This window comes from Ostrea edulis, chromosome 2, assembly GCF_947568905.1.
Source record: "Ostrea edulis chromosome 2, xbOstEdul1.1, whole genome shotgun sequence".
Classification (NCBI taxonomy): domain Eukaryota; kingdom Metazoa; phylum Mollusca; class Bivalvia; order Ostreida; family Ostreidae; genus Ostrea; species Ostrea edulis.
The window spans coordinates 30,210,328-30,228,544 of record NC_079165.1 but is presented as its reverse complement, the minus strand read 5'-3'; the positions used below and the strand labels follow the sequence as shown (position 1 = coordinate 30,228,544).

The 18,217-nt window shown below is 33.9% G+C and overlaps 1 protein-coding gene across 2 annotated transcripts; it reads left to right on the top strand.

The window, feature by feature from the left end:
* The first annotated feature begins 2,997 nt into the window (after positions 1-2,997).
* LOC125678256 (BTB/POZ domain-containing protein 8-like) lies at positions 2,998-17,300 on the top strand. Of its 2 annotated transcripts, none has more exons than XM_048916552.2 (13): positions 2,998-3,134; positions 6,442-6,571; positions 6,740-6,826; positions 7,410-7,520; positions 7,925-8,587; positions 8,939-9,028; positions 9,453-9,630; positions 10,506-10,697; positions 12,432-12,614; positions 13,241-13,396; positions 14,594-14,723; positions 14,837-14,910; positions 15,186-17,300. In XM_048916552.2, exons 2-13 carry the CDS (start codon positions 6,459-6,461, stop codon positions 15,603-15,605), a joined length of 2,397 nt encoding a protein of 798 aa, XP_048772509.1. In that variant the 5' UTR covers positions 2,998-3,134; positions 6,442-6,458; the 3' UTR covers positions 15,606-17,300. The 2 variants fall into 2 exon arrangements, with proteins under 2 accessions (XP_048772509.1, XP_048772508.1); XM_048916551.2 differs by having other exon boundaries at positions 3,019-3,100.
* Positions 17,301-18,217: the final 917 nt, after the last annotated feature.

Genomic DNA, 18,217 nt, shown 5'->3' with positions numbered 1-18,217 from the left:
TGTGTATGACTGAATAATTTCCTGAAGTTTTATTGGCTGAATTTCATTTCGATAAATCTATAGTTACATGTCAACAAAATATATTGCCCTCGTGTGTTTCCTTGTATTTATAACTGGTTAGTCCGGTCCCGTGACCAAGATATCATAGAATCGATTTTGTAAAATGCAATGGTCAGAGAGACCCGGAGAATTCCAGAATTCATGCACGCGACAGTTACTTTTACCAATCATTTCCCACGTACCAAGAATGACGCATTCGGATTGGCTAGCAAGTTGTGGTAAGGAAAGAAACCATATCATGGTCTGAAACCGGGTGTTGAAAACACCAGAATGGCTTTTCTCATACAACTGTACATACAGGAGATTATGAGATTCGTCATTTAAGTTTCATACGAAGTGAATTTGATTAGGTTTAATATCAGGGGCGAACTCCCTGTTGTATCCTGGAACTTACCCCGGATTGTATATTTCTATATACTCCCTGAAGCTACGGAGACTTGTTGCAGTGGCGGATCTAGCACCCGCTCCTCTCACAAAGATGATCCGCGAATTGCCACACAGCACTGATTAGACCTAAATGACGAGTATGGAATGTTTATGGATCACCAAATTAACATGGACTCAAATAATTGAAAATATTTTTGATTATTTGATGATATCATCATTTCAATTATTGCGCAATAACTGAATTGATGCGCGCACCAAATCAAGTGTTGCTCTTGTCAATTCAATTGATGCGCGCATCAATGTGGTGAAATTATTGCTAGCAAGCTCGGTATAAATGGTTTTATAATCTCTTTGATTCAATTGAAGATATCGTTAATTATTTACAAGGATTTTGCATAAGGAAATAAAGTAGTGCCAAACATATGCGTACAAATGTTTTCCTTAAGTTCATTTTTTTTCAAATGTTCAGACGTACATTCAAGAAACCAAAAGATTCAATTAATGCTATATTGTACTACTACTTATAGAATATACCTATATGTACCATTATTGTATTAACTATTTACTGTATATTAATGACAATTGTGTGTTATTCTATTTCTATAAGGAGAAGAACTCGTAAGTTGCAAGAACTTGTTTCTAATCCTTTTGTATATAGTATATACAATAAAATATGTTCAAATCAAATCAAGTTCATTTAAAAAAAACAACAACAACAAAACTTTAATATTTTGTTCTAAGGAACAAAACCTCTTATTGTGCATGGTATAAAAGAAATTTATGCTATAATTTTTCTCCACTTAATTTCAGATATAGGGTACCATAACCCAGTTAAAAGAATGTGAAATTAAACTTTCGTGATAAGAATGTGCCCTACGTAAAATTATAGAGATTTTACAAAAATAATGATCTATTTATTTCGACAAAATATATTGTAATTGATACATCTGTGTACATAGCGTTACAATATGTAACATGCATGATTCGTCAATAACAAATCTTAAACCAAACATCGCATTGAAAGGCTTCTTTAAAGGAAATGTATTATTCATGTTAGAAAAATTAGATTAAGAAAAAATGACACATTCGGCAAATGATGTCATCATATTTAACCTTTAACCTTAAAATATGACCTTCACCTTCATTATACTTTGCCCAAAGACAAAAGACTGGTGATACGTGTATCCAAATACCAGGTATCCACTAGCTACACAACAAAAGTTACCTGTTATTTTTTGATAGACAGTTAAATCTCCCAAAGATGTAATAAATGCATTCAAGAATTAGACTCCCAGATCTACAATATATTAGATGTCTCTCATATTTTTCAGAATATGCCAAAATACGTGCCAGGATTATATTAGTTTGTTCAGAACATCATTGAATATTAGTATCATGGAGATTTCATTTATGGAATTAAGATATAAGCGAAACTAATTTTACAGGTGTTTGGTACTACCTAAATGCGCGCATCAATTCTTTTAAAAGAGAGCAACAATTCAATATTAAAGAGACCATTAATTCAATTGTGGATATGTTGAATTGAAAATATCGCTAAACAGATAGTTGCTCTCTCTAAAAGAATTATTGCACGCATCAACTGAATCTATGAATAATTAATTCCATTGAAGAGTTAACTGAATTATTGCTCTCTGTAATTAAATTGTAGCGCGTATCAATTCATTTTTTTTTTATGTCGTCAATTCATTTGAAGAGAGCAGTCATTCAGTTATACAGCGCGTTTCAATTCAGCAGAAGAACTTATGCTATCAACGATCGCAATTCAATTTAAATGTGTGTAATAAATCAGAGTTGAAGATAATCTTTAATTATTGAATTATTGTGCACATCAAATGAATGATGATATCTTCAAATAATTAAAGATATCTTCAATTATTTAAGTTTATTTTAATTTGGCGCTCCATATATGTTTTTACACACACACATTTATACACGTTCACATTTAGATAAAAATTGTTTATATTATCCTATTGTATTCCCTAATATTTACATTCCCATATGTTTAGTTAGTAAGTCTAAACCTTTATTGGTTTTGTTAAACAATTATTTTTGAAAATACATCACGACATCTAACCTTCTACTCTTTACGCCAGCATATACTTCACGAAGCGGTAACATGTGAAGCGTTGCATATTCATGTCCTCATTCATGCATTTTCTTTTCAAACTAGGCCGCCTGAAAATCATATAAATACACATTCTCAGGGAAACATCAATACAAGAGTACAAAAATCCACCAAGTCGTGTCATGAATATAAGAAATATTGCATTATAGGAATATATACACAATCAATAAAAGCATGGTAAATTGTACAGGTCTGTCGTGCAGTTAGAGGTGGTGAAGATGACTGAATCGATATAAAGTTACAAATACATTGAAAAGGGGTTTGATGCAATCTGACTAGAGTACAGACCTATATTATAAATTAATATATTTATGATATAGGTCTGTACTTTAGTCAGGGTTTGGTGGAGACCTAAAGTATTTAGTGTCCGGAAATTTTCTGTTCGCGTTTACGCTTTTAGTACTATGTAGCGAATTACATTTCCTATTGTAAACACGGTGTTTTTGGAACTTGTACTTACTACAGAGACATAAAGCTTTATATCTCTGCGTAATAGATATTTTGATGGTGCGTGTTTCTGAAATTGATAATTAGTAACTTGGTAAGTGTACTATTTCTGTGTAGATGAATATTTACGTATAGTGTTATTTTTAATCAGGACACAACCGTACTATTATCGCATCTTCTCGGATTCTATGAAATTATTTCTCTATCGAATATTGTAACTTAGTTTTGGATGAGTAATGTTTATTTACATAACAAATCCATGAAAGTTTACTAAAGTAAACATGTGTTCATTTTAAGGACTCTTACTAGAGGGCGAAGCCCTCTCACGGCCCGAAGTGCCGTGAGAGAGGAACTCTCCCTATAGGTAACACGTATATACATGTTTAAAAGGAAAATAATGAAAACTTAAACCATACCTATGGAACTTGAAAATTTTGGTCCCAATGGCGTCGATTGGAATACTAGCGCATGGACATGTATTCCTCCTTTTTGAATCTCGTCTACCCTAGTTCACGTCATTCTGAGATGTTACATAAAATCCGTAAAAGCATGTAAATCTTATTTTCTTAATCATATATATAGGCCTAATCAATCTTCGATTAACGTCATGTCTCCTATGTTTGTAAATTTGCTAAATAACGACGCTGAATATGACGTCACAATGTACTGTTTACATCAGTTGCATTATATTTCCCGCATTCAATATATAGGCGGATCAAATGTCCAAAATTAGGATGCTTTGATACAGCTCTGTCCTCGTGTTAACTTCGGGTTGTTTTTTGTCCTGTTTTGGATATAGATACTAATGCCAATATTTTTTGTTTCGCCCTCAAAAACGGTCACGCCGTAAGACATATTACTACCAATTTTTTTTTTAGAGAATAAATTTGTATAAGGGAAAACAAATGAATACAATTTACAGTATGGAATGTAATTTACCCCCATGATTTCTCATTTGAGTCTAAAACAGTAGGGAACATTTATATTGAGTTGTATAGGGAGGGGAAATATAATTCAACTTTTTAACACTATAGAAAATTTATACATCCCTTATTTTTAAAAATGTTGTATAATTTGTACTTAAAATATGTCTTGCGGTGTGACCTGTTTGAGGGCGATGCAAAAAGTATCGGCATAGTATCTATATCAATAACAGGGAAAAAAATATTCCAAAGTTAGCACCTAACATATATCAAAGCATCCTATCACCTTGTTACACGACTTTAGAAATTTGATCTGCCTATTCATTAAATGCGGGAAATATAACGCAGTTGATGCAAGCAACGCATTACATGTATGACGTCATATTCAGCATCAGTGTTTAGCAAATTTACAATCATAGGAGACATGGTACAATCACGTTAATTGAGGAGTGATTATATAATATGATTAAGAAAATATGGTTTACTTGCTTTTATGGATTTTATGTAACATCTCAGAATGACATTAACTTGGGTACATGAGATTCAAAATGGAGAAATGTATGTTTTCGCACTTGTATTGGAATCTACACCATTTGGACTAAAAAAAAAATTAAGTTCGATAGGTATGGTTTAATTTTTTTTTATCTGTTTTTTATATTTTCATTTCAAACATGTATTACAGTATATACGTAATTTTAATAAATGATGATGGTATTGTTTGAAAAGGAGGAGCATTTTTTGTTTCAAAACAACAAAACATACATGAATGGCAGTCTGCGAAATTAGCGGTAGTCTGAACACCTGTGGCCAGTGATTTTCCTGTCAGACTTGTAAAATCCGCTTGGCAACAAGTCCGACTGGCTTGTAAAAAAAAAATTACCCGTCGGAGTTTTAATTTGACAATTGGAAGTAAATAAATATTACACGCATGCTCAAGTCATAAAATTAGAATAACTCGCCCCAAACAAAGTCATTCGTCCCATTAATTACGCATCTTCACTCTGTCTGTTCCGGATTTGTCTTGAAAATTATTCAGATTTCGCATCCGTATAATTTACTTTCATTTTTAACGACTTTCATTATTCAATGTCAGTCTTAAACTTAAAGTATTTTACCAGGGCAGTCCCTGGCAAAGCACCAAAGCGCAAGGACAACGACGAAGATAGGCAGGTTTTTTTGTACTTTTTTTTTTCTCGGGCAAGTGAAATTGAGTTCGGGCATGTGGATTTCCTGAAAATGGTTGCCCAAATGGCTTGTGGTTTGCAAATCTTAATATCATTGACTGATGTATGGGAAATTTGTCAGAATCTGGGTTGTTGTGTTGCCAATAAAAATCTTACTTCAAGACCCCTAAATCTTGTCCAAAATAAGCACGGTCTCACCCATTGTGTCAGTGAATTTATCACATGTATGGAAATCACATACTAGTATTTCAATTGTACCTTATATTGAAATGAGGAAGTATGACAGATTACAAGTCAGCTCTTAGAATGATATACTTATTCACAAAAATTTATTCAGTGAAAATGCCTGCAATATTCGGTGCAAGGATTTTCATAAAGAGTGAAGTATCTGTAACATTTAAATTGGAAGAATTGCAGAATCATGCTCAATTTAGATAAAATAATCCATTATCGAAGAAAGTTGTCACTGTGTAGAGAAGTTTCCTCCTTCATTACTCAAAATTCTGTAAAGGTATACTGTATCTTTGAATAACAATTAAAATATTATCTGTTTCATTTGGCCATTCCAGCAAATCTGACACATTGCAAAAACTCCTCTTAAGATGAAATTGACAGATGGTTGTGTAAATAAATTTAACAGGTTCCTTAGCTGACATCGTTGCAAGCCATGACTATTGTCTCTGTTTACATTATGTCAATTGGGGTAGGGTGGTACTACTGGACTCAGTAACCGTGGCTAGCGAGGATGCTTAGTTGACAGCTTCTAGATTATAACTGGCAGTCACCAGATGAATAGTAGGGAGCTGCCAAACAAAGAAGTGAACTAATTGGGCACTGCCAAATATAAATGATTATTGGCAAATGCTAGATAAAATATTTTCCTACTGTGGAACCAACAGCCATCAAACCTTGTTATCTCAAACTATACTAGGGGGCAAAGAAAAAACTTTTAGATATAAAAATTCGTGGATTCAAGATTTTGAGGTTAAAACATGTAAAGAAAATGTAGTTGGGACTTTAAACTCATTTCAACATATCCATGGAATTCGAGATATTGATGTTTGAGATACTGAAGTTCAACTGAATTTTTTTGTACCACAGAGCTTATTACATAAACAGCAAATGTATAGTATATGAACAACAATAGATTTGAAATATGAACAACAGAATAGATTTAATTTATCATTAAGCCAAATTTAGATAATCAAGGTAATTATTTTGCTCTGAATGCTCACTACACATCTCATTATGAACGAGTACATTGCTAATTTCATGAAATGTTTTATTTCTGTAGTGGACAAAAATCAGAGAATGGCAAGGCCAAAGGAAAAGTTTCATAATCCAGCATTTCTTGATAAAAGTGAGAGAGAACGATCCCGTCTAAAGTTGACACTTGCCAAACAAATGCAAAAAGACATTGGAAGGTATGAAATTTGCACATAATTTTGATGTTTTGTAGGTGGTGCATAAACATACATAAGGCAAGTAAATCGTGCAGTTGTCTGGTTGTGAAAGGTTGCCGATTTACGTAGTTCTTACACACAGTCATATAAGATTATTTTTGAACTGTGCTTGTTTTTGAAAAATTTCAGAATGTTGGACGAAGAAGTGCATTCAGACTTGGAAATAATTGTTGGAAATCGAGCGATTCCTGTGCACAGATTTTTCATTAAAACTAGGTAATTTTAACATGTGTTCAACAGATCTCTGAAATATTGTCATGAAACTATTTATCAGCATTGCACGTGGCCCTATTCTCACTGTTAATTTGCTTTATTTACCTGATGGATAATTCTGCATGGGTATAGATGACGACCCTTTCACAAAAACAGTTCAAACTTTTCCCATCAAAGTATAGGAATGTGAGCAAGTTTAACCAAAAGTACCTCTTGGTGAACACTGAATTTTTCAATGATGGGAAAAGTTTTAGTGCACCTGTGAATGGGTAGTCCTATATTAATTGTGCATGTGCTGAATGTATGTAATCCACATGACCTCCTGTAATCCACATGACCTCCTGCATCACACTTTTTGAATTATACTGGATGTGATGCAGTTCATGGCTGTTGGAAATAGCAATAGTTTATTGTCACCATTGACAGCAGAGTGTCCCTGAACTGCTCCTCAGGAAACAGTTCATGTCTCTATGGAGGTTAATAAACTTGTTATTGTCCTCGTAACCAGTAAACTCGGTTATGTTATATACTTGTTCAGTATAGATCACTCTGAGAGTAACTGCAAGGTTGCTTTTTGATTTTGCAGAAGTAAAAGAATTTATGAGAGGCTTTTAGAATTATCCAGTGCTGAGTCCCATTCCAGAATTTTGACCATGCCAGCTTGGTTGGATTATGACACCATGATTATTCTATTTCAGTAAGTGGAAAGAGATCAGTAGCCATTTCATGGCACATATAGCTTACGCCTAGTACTGTAGTCATTTGTCTCCTCTAATGAGTTTAAATAGATGCAAGATATTCTTAATGTGAATGATGTACAAATACATGTACTTTTCATGATTTCTGATGTAAATAAGATACTTTGTATAATAATGATTTATTTGGGAACTAGACAGTTGAAAGTACATAATCACAGTTCACATGTAAAATTTCATATAGAACAATAATTCATAAAATAATTAACTTATCAACATGTCACAAAAGACAAGCATATGATTATTTGCACAAAATTTTTAAAAATGTAATTTTTAAAATTATGTATACTATAAAAAGTTATTGCACACTGACTATTAATGTTTGTTTACTTTTTTGTGATTACAGTCAGCTGTACAACGTGAATTCTGTGGATGGGGAGATTGATGAGGTGGACATAGCAGCGGGGCATACCATGGTGGACTATCTCCTGTCCCTGTTAACAGAGAAGAAACCTGATCAAAAGGAGGAGGGATCTTCTGACTCCGAAGAGGAGGAGGAAGAGGAGAGGAGTAGAAAGGAAGGACACTGCATGAATGGGGAGGTGACATTAAAGTGGGCTGAACCAGCAGGGGGTCAATGTGCTGTAGTGAATGGGACAAGTCAGAAAAAGGATGTGTGTGTTAAAATGGAATCTAATGAAAATGTTGAAGATGAAGTGAGGAATTGTGTAAGGGAAAATGTTGCATTGAAAGACGCTGTTACTGCTAACAAATTAAAGATTTATGGACAGGAAACTGTGTGTGAACATTGTAACTCAGATAAGTCAGAAACTGCAAAAAATGAGGAGGATTTAAAATTAAGTGATGCTGAGGATTTAGAATTAAGTGATGCAGAAGATGTTGTAGAAGAAACGCACAATTTGTCAGAACTGATCAAGATGTCATATGACATCACAGTACCGTATGATACATGCAGTGTTATGGGAGAGGATCTTCTTCGAGGTTACCTGCAGAACATGGACTATGATTGCATCATCACGGTGTCTGATGTCCATTTTAAGGCTCACAGGTGAGCTGAACAAGAGACGAGAACATAAATTAGAATTTTTCATCTCAGGAAGACATTAAATTTTTGTGTAGAACAGATCACTGAGATTGTTTGCCTCTGTCTGAATGATTAATGCATTGTATTACCTTTGAAACGCTTTGATGTTGTACATAATTCTGATAAGTCAAGATTCCCTTAATTAATAGCATTTCATCGGGCAATTCAGGACATTTAGTCTGGTTATACAGATGAGGGTATTTACAGAACCTGAAAATGTTCTACAGTCCAGTAGTGGTGTAGAGATTAGCTGTAATAATTATGGTTGGGGAATTTTTCTTTGGAATGACATTCCTCCATGTCTTTTTGTTGTAGGTCATTGCTGACAGCCAGATCAGCCTACTTTGAAGCTATGCTGTCTGGATCATGGATGGAAAGTGATTCTCATGAAATCAAATTGGAAGGGTATTGTTTAAGATTTCGCCAAATGTTTTCCTAGTGAAAATAGGTCAACTGAGGGTAGAGGTCAAATGTGAAATATAAGTTGTCACTGGAGTGTTACACAGTAAATTCATGATTGTTACTGACTAAGCTTAAGTGACATTTCACTAGCCAAGTGTCCAATATTCTCATCTCCTAAAAATAAGTGAATCGGATGCTTGGCTAGCGAAGATGGCTGAGTGAGTATCTATGCTCAAAATGAAGTGGGACAGACAGATGAATGGAAAGACAGACGAAACCTATTGTCCACTCATATTTCACTGACAGGGGACTATCAAAATTAAATTAAAGTTTCTAGAAATCATTTTTGTTTTAAATGCACAGTTCCACATATGCATGTATTTTGAAGGTAGAATTCAATGAGATGAATTGATATGATTTATTACAGTGTAACTCCAGCAGTGATGGAACAAACCTTGCTGTACCTGTATGGGGGAGTGACTGACATCATTGAGAGCTGTACAATCAGTGAACTGATCATGGTGGCGGACATGTATGGTTTGGAGGGCCTCAGGGATGTGGTCTTGTATAATCTGCGAAGAGATTACTGCCATTTCTTCCATAAGGTTATATGATTTGACCTTCTTGTGGATGTGGGGGGTTAGACTTAAGGAAACGTGTAGTTAATGATGTAACAGGTGTCATTTCTGGCTGTTCTGGGAAAAACTAGAAAGAAGTATATGAATTATGTTATTTAATAAGTGTTGCTTTTGGCAGCTTCTCCATAATTGTTTTGCAATGGAGACTCTCTTTTTTCTCCATTTGTATACCAACTGCATTTAAGGGAAATTTTTATATGAATCTTTCAGCTACATTATGGTTTGGAACATTTGTGTAATGTGTAAGCTGTTACCCGTACTAAGTTAACTAGTGAAGAAATTACTCCAAAATACTTAATACTTGATATGATAAATCAAAGGCCGGGCTTTTATGTTGATTATATCATTAGTATAGTTAATGCTCAATTTAACAAAAACTCAAATTGCATTCTGTTCCAATATTAAGTAGGAGTACTGTTCAATTCCAGATTATTAAGGAGGTATGCTACATGTACACCAGAGAAATTTGATAAGGATGAAAAGTGGAGAATATATACATGTACAACAATATTTTGAAATTGAAAACTTTCAAATTTACTTTATTTAGTCAAAAAATGCAGTTTTAGTAGAAAGCAATCTGAAAAAAAAAATTTAAAACCCTGCTGGACTCAAACACATGATCTACAGTTCATCCAGTCGACATGCTAACCTACTGAGCTACTCGGTTAGGCGATGATTTTTTAAATGAATAGACGAATGTTGCTGATATTTATATTTTCATCCAGGTTTTAAAAGGAAGCGAGCCATTATGATGATGTAGAGTACCTCCTTAATACTAAATGCTCCCAGTGGTACTAATTTCTTAGTATGGCGTTGAATTTTTGTGTTTGTTTTATTTCCAGCCCTGTGCTGTCTGTGAGGTGGGGGTAGTAGATACATTTAGTTTGGCTGTCTCTTACAACATGGCTGAAATCCAGGAGCGATGTGCAAAGTGGATAAACAACAATAGAGTCAAAGTCTGGAGAACCAAGGCGTTTGCTAGCTTACCCCCAGAACACTTAGAAGTCTGTTATAATGCAGCAGTATCAAGTCTGGCAAGTGATTAGCAAAATTAACATAGCAATTAATCAATTAACAGAGCAAGGTATACTTTTCTAATTCTTGCACACATGTATATGTACTTAAAACAGTTGAACTACAAATATCAGCAGGAAACAGCAATGAAACCTCAATAAGAGGAATCCAAGGTATCCATTAAACCATATTTCCTTGCATCCAATCAAAATTCCTTTTTTGTCCTTCATGTGAAAGGAAAAATAATCATTTTATTTTAAAATAGATTCACTCTAACTTGTTTTCTCTAAAAACAGGTTTTATGACACTTTAATGCAGTGTTTGCTTTTCATCATATGTGTGCATGTACCTGTTAATTTTTTAAAATTATTATGACATATTGACGAAGTTTGGAGACTTATTGTTTTGCTTGGTTCCTATTCTTCTGCTTCTTGTTCCTCTTCTTTCTCACACCCTAAAATATCTGCAGCCATTCTCCATCACCTGTAGATGAAAGTATTAGATATTCAAGGATATGATAGGCCAAAGTATGTAGTTGTGCAGAATGGTTTTTGTTTTCAGATTGAAGAGGGTAAGGGTATATTTTAGGAGGATCAAATGGGGGTGGATGCTAACAGAACTCTATAGGGGAAAAATGAAATCCGAAATTCACCAAATAGAACTTCACAAATATGATAGATAGATTCCTGGGGTCTAATGAAAAGAGAATAACAGGGCCTACAAACTAACTAGTATTAAGGTAAAGGGATTCCAGTGACCATGAACATAGAAACTGGTATAACTTTAGAACTGGGACTAATAGCAACATTGGATCATCGAAAATAATAAGAGGATGATAGGACCTATGAACTTATATCAAGGTCAAGTTACTCTGGTGACCTTGACCTCTGACATTGAACATAAAACTGGCATTACTTCAGAAACAGGTCTGATAGAGACATGGGATCTTCAGAAAGGATGATGGGACCTACAAATTTGTATCAAGGTCAAGGGACTCCAGTGACCTTGACCATAAAAACTGGTATAATTTCAGAACTGGGATTGATAGAGATATGAGATCTTCAGAAATTATGAGAGGATACAAACCTAGTATCAAGGTCATATGACTCCTTTGAACTTGACCTTTGACTTAGATCATAAAAACTTGTTTTACTTTAGAACCAGACAGATAAAGACATAAAATCTTCAGAAATAATAAAAGAATGTTGTGACCGACAAACTAGTATCTCCCATGACCTTACCTTTGACCTTGATCATAAAAAATCATATTACTTTAGAAACATGGAATATTCAGAAATGATAAAAGGATTTTGTGATTTACAAACTAGTTTAAAGGTCAAGTGTCCCCAGTGACCTTGACTACTTACTTTTATAAAGATGAAAATATAAATAAATATATCATTCCTCAACGATTGACAGGCATATTCTACACTTTATTTTAATGTCTCTCGTTGAAATGGATTTTGTGGAAAGGAGTTATTAATGTGTTGGCGAATAGTAGTACTCGGAAAAAGCCCACTTTTATACAACCATTACTGCGATTGGGAGACTTTATAATCGGCAGATGATAATCATGTCTTGTTAATAGATTAATTTTCATGTGTGCTGTTATGAAATATAATTTTGTTATTAATTGCAACATTGTGAATGAGAACAAGTTGTAATTGTGACTTAAGTTAAAATGATTTTGCTTTTGCACAGAGATCCCTGTGCACTGATCTGAAATTAATTAATGGTTGATTTTTGATTTGTAGAACATTCTAAATGTCCTTGAAGTGATGCTGGAATGCCATAAACTGAACAGAACAATCCCTCACTTAAAGTGGTGTGAGACTGTCCTCCATTACATCACTCTATTAATGGACAGTGCCATAGAGTTCACAAGCCAAAACTTTGACAAACTCATTAACAGCGAGCATTTTATGAATCTGGACAAGGTTAAACAAATTTTGAACTTTAAATCATTAATCTTTGTGTCCAAATTCGATTCAAAAGTATCAACGAATTTCATTCTTTGTAACATTTGTCGTGATCAATATGCCAAGGAAACTAATAATTTGAATAAAATACAGGTATTATGTAATATTAGTATTTTTAAAGAGAGATATTCTGTTTAAAGCTAGGAATGCATTTTTAAAACAATCTATGATCAAGCATGATGGGTACAGTGTATTTAGTTCTGAAATGTGACAAATCATTAAACTTTGAAGCATTTGGTGTCATAATTTTTTTGTAAAATTGTGATTTATTATTTCAATGAAAGAAAAAATTTACTTTTATTATTAATGTTTGTGTAAAAAAAACCTATTCATTGGATCTGAATGAAGCAAAATTACATTACTGTTTTTCCGTACAAAAATTTATTTCTAGATAATGCTATACATTCAATAGAACTGAAATCTGTTTTCATAAATTCTTAAACTTAGTTTTAATTTTATTAATGATTATGGTTAAACTATCGTAATAGCTCATTTATACAACAAAGTAAAAGTTTCAGATTTAGTGGTTATGTTGCTTTAAAAATTCAATTTGAAAATAGTAATGAATATTTATCTTAATACAGGGTCTTGCCTTCAAGATCTGCTTCTTGGAGGAGCTGTTCGAGAGTGTGGTGAAGTCACTGTCCTTAAAAACAGCATGTGGTGCTTATGTCAGTTTGACCCAGATGGCTAAAAACCTGACACAGATACAGGAAGAGGTTTTGGGCAGAAATACAGAGGTAGGAAATGAGCAATATTAATCTGTGTAGATCAGTCTACGAACTGAACAGATATTCTTATATACTGCAGACAAGGTTATTTTTGCCCCATTTTATTACCCACCCTTCTGCACTTGCAAATGGTTTCACCCCAGTTTACCCAGATGCAGTTTTGTTGAAAGAGAGATAAGAAAGAAAATGGGCAACAAGGGCAAAAGGGACAAAATTAAAACGTGGGCGAATATTTCCCTGTATACAGTACTGCAAGTCTCAGTCACCAAAGTGTCACTATAGATTCACTGTGCTAGGGTTAAAGTTTAAAGGTTTTGGACAGGGCCATTCACTAGAAACATTGTCCAATCATTCATGGAGATTGTGTCAAGATATGTGTAGTCAGTATTAGCTGCCTCACCTTGATTTTCATCTCCATGCCTGCTAGCACATAAGGCCTTTATTTGCATATCACTAAACTAGTTTTTGGATACTGCATATGAACCTAGTGATTGAATTAAAGTTTTTGAGGAGTATGGAATAAATAGATGAGCCTTACATTGACCAGACATCTATAAATCAAGCACTTTGCACAGTGTATAATGCTAAATGAACAACCATGTGAAAGGTTTTTGACATATCCATTCCCTAAAAACATGATATTCTACATTGACTTTGCATGGATGTTGCATCTAGAATACCTACTACTGCTATATGGGATCTACATTTGAGCTAGTTGTTTTCTGTTCGCCTTTATTTTGACCAAGCTCGTTTGGATATTGCATTCAGAACTGCAGTTTTAATGTTGATTCCTGATAGATGTGAGGCCCTTAGTACAAGTACATGTGTACTAATCTCGCATTGGTAATGCACCTGCATCTGCACCCTACATTTACAAACTTTGCCTGGACTGTGAGTGTAAAAATCCTGCATGTGATTTCTATAAGTATTTATGATAAAATTTATTCATGCTTTGGATTTAAGATGCATTCCACACTATCACTTGATATTGTCATAGTGGTAAATGCTTAAGAACTCTATCAATCACCAATGAAAAGGCTTTATTTTGTGAATGCATATCGTGCTGTAATGACTTTGGGAAACAGTCATTGCAATACTTTATTATCATGCACAATCATGCTTGAAATGCACAATGTATTTTTTTTAATATTTTGTTTTAAATGATAGTTGAAATGTACAAAGTATCTTTTTAATCGTTTGTTTTAGGAGTTTGAAAAATTTATTTCCTCACTCGTAAAGATGTGTGAAAATTTCCTAAAGATGCACATTCATCAGGTGATAAACACAGAGAACTGGGACATTCTTTCAGAAGATCTCCAAACTCATCTACGAACCAGTACGTCATGAATTTCCAATATCAGAATGTACAAATGTATTGTAGATGTTGTTATAAATGCATTTTTAACTGGCTTTCAACAAACTACTCATGCCTAAAATGTAACTTTACAGTCTCAAATTTCGTATGTGTGGAAGGCTTTCCTAAGAGCAGAAGAGCTCCCCCAAAACTTACCAGTATGCTTGAGGTAAAGGTTTTGAGAACCAGATTTTATTACATGTATATGTTAAGCATTTGAAAATACAAATGTTTACAAATAGAAGGACCTTTTTGTTTTTTTGTTGACATAAGGCTTTGACTATATGTATAATCCCTTTCATATTGAATACTTTGTAGCTTCAAAAATTTCATAAAATAAATATATATATATACATATATATGCAAGTAAATGTGATCTGCATTCATTTGTAAGCAAACCATGGTGAAATTAAAAATGGCTTTACATTTTATTTTGTATTGTAGAAATCTAATGCAAATAAGCTATCCAATGAAAAATTAGCTTCACATAAGACAGTAAAGGACAGGGTCACATCTGCCAGCACTACCAGTAGAGTCTTTACTCACAAACAAGAATCTGTGGCAAAACAAGAAACTACATCTAAAAGACTGACACAAAAACTTGGTTCTGGCACCAAGGGCAGCCAATCAAATCGAGGCCGTAGTCCGCATGGAAGTACTGATAATGTGTCGTCAAAGAGAGGAAGTCTTAGCGAGACTGAGTCAGTGTCAGAGGCAGAGGTGGAGATAATGCTCGTTGATATTCCATTAGAACCAGTTAACCTAGAAGTGGCTCAAAGAGCTGTTCTTCCTGACTCTATTCATCATATAGAACAGATACAGCCTATTTTGATTTGGAATAATGTCTCCTCGGGTGAATGGTAGAACTGTGGGAGCAGTGTAACAGATACAGCCTATTTTGATTTGGAATAATGTCTCCTCGGGTGAATGGTAGAACTGTGGGAGCAGTGTTTTATAACCTTTTAAATTATGAATGTTTTTATAGGGCTTCATTTATTTGATAACGCTCAGGAGTTTTGTGGAATCCAGGATTTTACTTTTTGATAATGAGAACAATGCATAGTTTGCATTATTGAGGGTATTAGACAGAGATGAAAATTTGTCCAATTTTTTAAACTATACACTGCGGTTTCATCAATTTTTGTGGGCATCAAGTGTAGTGAATTTGTTTGATGGATTACTTTGTTTACATGTCATTTCAAAAGCTACTCTATTTTCTGCTTGCATTATTAAAACATGTGCATCATTGATCACTTTTGTGATCAGGAACAACTATAAAAATAGCAGAAATTGTTTTTCAACAAAAAATGATGAAACCAAATGTTCTTAGAATGACTTTGTTCCATGTAGAAAGCACTGGGACTTTAGGTCTCATCCATTCGTCCACCAATCTGTCACAAAAAGTGGCCCATTACTTGTAAAATTCTTTAACTTAAGGCTTCATGTTTTGCAAAGTATATTCCATGCAGGTAATTTCTTGATAGCTACCAGAAAAACTGCTTTACACAAAACATGGCTTTTAGGTTAGAAGTGTATATTTGTTCATGATGACCAGGCAACCTGTGTCTTGTCCTCTAGATGACCTTGCCAGGTGCTGGTCATAAATCAAAACAAGTCAGTTTACATGGCATGTGTTCTCTATATGTAATGATGTCTATCCAGAAGAAACTCTCATTTATCTACCTACAGGAATAATTCATCTAATCAAAACAGTGTGTGGTATATGTGTCTTAATTCTTTTGTTTATTTAAAGGATATGAAACTTATTGAATATATTAGTTAGTTTTAAGATATTTTAAATTCTTACCTTTAAAGCATGCACAGAGTTGGGGTTTTTTTCCCCAGTGAACATCAAATAATCAATGGAAAGCCTACTTTTTAAAAAAAAATTACTTCTGATAGAAAATTAGCTATCCCCAAAATATTTGTTGCTCCCTCTTTTGTTGCCCTCTCCCCTACTTTGAAAATGCTAATTTGGTCCTTGTTTGAACAGCTTTTGATAACTGATTTTAGTCGCACTACATTTGGTTGACAGATCTTTCACTGCTGTGGTAAACAGCAGATTTGAAGAGATTTTCGTAAGATTTCATTCATCTTCATTTTGTCAGAAGAGAGGAAATTGGAATTCTTCTGTCTTTGAAATTTCTGTTATTATTTTTATTCTTTTAGATAAGAGTATAGATTCATTCATAAATTTTTCATAATTTCAAAATTATGTACTTGTTTTAGAAATGACAATTTCTTTAAATAAGGAAGTCTGTGCATTATCAATATTCTCGTATATTGGATGAAAATATTGGAACAAAGTATTGTCATTGCTGGATAAAATTAATGTTTCGAAGAACTGAGACTTTTTCAGATGTCTAGACACACCTGATGCATTTTTTCTGTACCGTGGTGTTACTCTCAGAAAAGAGAAACAAATTGTTGATAAAATGATTGTTTTGTTATATCTGTGATATCTTTGTTTTGTTTTTCTTTTTATTTGATAATGATACTTTTATATATATATATGATTTTTTGAAGACGTTTTACGCTGATAAAAGCAATTAGAATCACTGTTGTGGCTTGTTTTTATTATCATTAAGATTGACAAAGGGATTATATATTTGATCCGCCATTAAATAGGTTTGGCAACATTGAGGTATAAGCAGAAAATGTCATCCGTCTGAGTGTTTCAATTTAGGTCCAGAATTCCTGTATTTCCTCGTATTATCCATGTCAATGCTATGTCACCCATGTAACATCACATATGACGCATTGTACCAGTCGCCTCATGGAACCAGGGTTTACCTATATTGACGGGTCACCAAAGTACACCATTCATCTGTCTGTGATCCGCGGGTAACGGATCTACAGCGACGCGTACAGAAAGCCAGGCAAGAACCCTTTTAGCTATTTATGTTAAAATAAGACATTCTTTTTCAGCTATATAGATTTTATGTAGCATTTCTTATTTTTATGTAACAAATTGCTTAAATTTAACTTTGTGCAATCTTTGGATTTAAGTAATAGGAATATGTTCCCACTGCACTGAAGATGTAAACTGCCTTCATTTCATTGTGTTTTTACACCAAATATATGATTATAAGGATTAGATTTTTTTCTGTTGCCGTTGTTCATCATGGATAAACATGGTAATAGGTGCATGTGATTATACACAGGCGAGTGTTTCTGGATGCAACATTCTGACGTCACCTGTTCACCCGATGACTTCTCTGGCTGAAGAATGTAAGTAGAATATTGCATGCATCATTTAAACTTTTCATGACAGTCTGCGTTTATGCACCGATCCTATAGATCTACATACAGAGTACAGGAATGACACGCCCATCCAAGTACAATTGCGCTAGATTTTAGTATAATAGTAATAACCGTAGACATTACAGTCTAATAGTATATCATTTGCATTGTAACCCGAAGATTAAAACCAGCAGTTATAAATGTTAATGTGTGGCAATGCTACATAGTATTGG

Coding starts and splice junctions, on each gene's coding strand:
- LOC125678256 (XM_048916552.2), top strand. CDS start 6,459: ATGGCAAGGCCAAAGGAAAAGTTTCATAATCCAGCATTTCTTGATAAA. Junction 6,572..6,739: donor ATGCAAAAAGACATTGGAAG/GTATGAAATTTG, acceptor GAAAAATTTCAG/AATGTTGGACGAAGAAGTGC. Junction 9,631..10,505: donor ACTGCCATTTCTTCCATAAG/GTTATATGATTT, acceptor TTTTATTTCCAG/CCCTGTGCTGTCTGTGAGGT.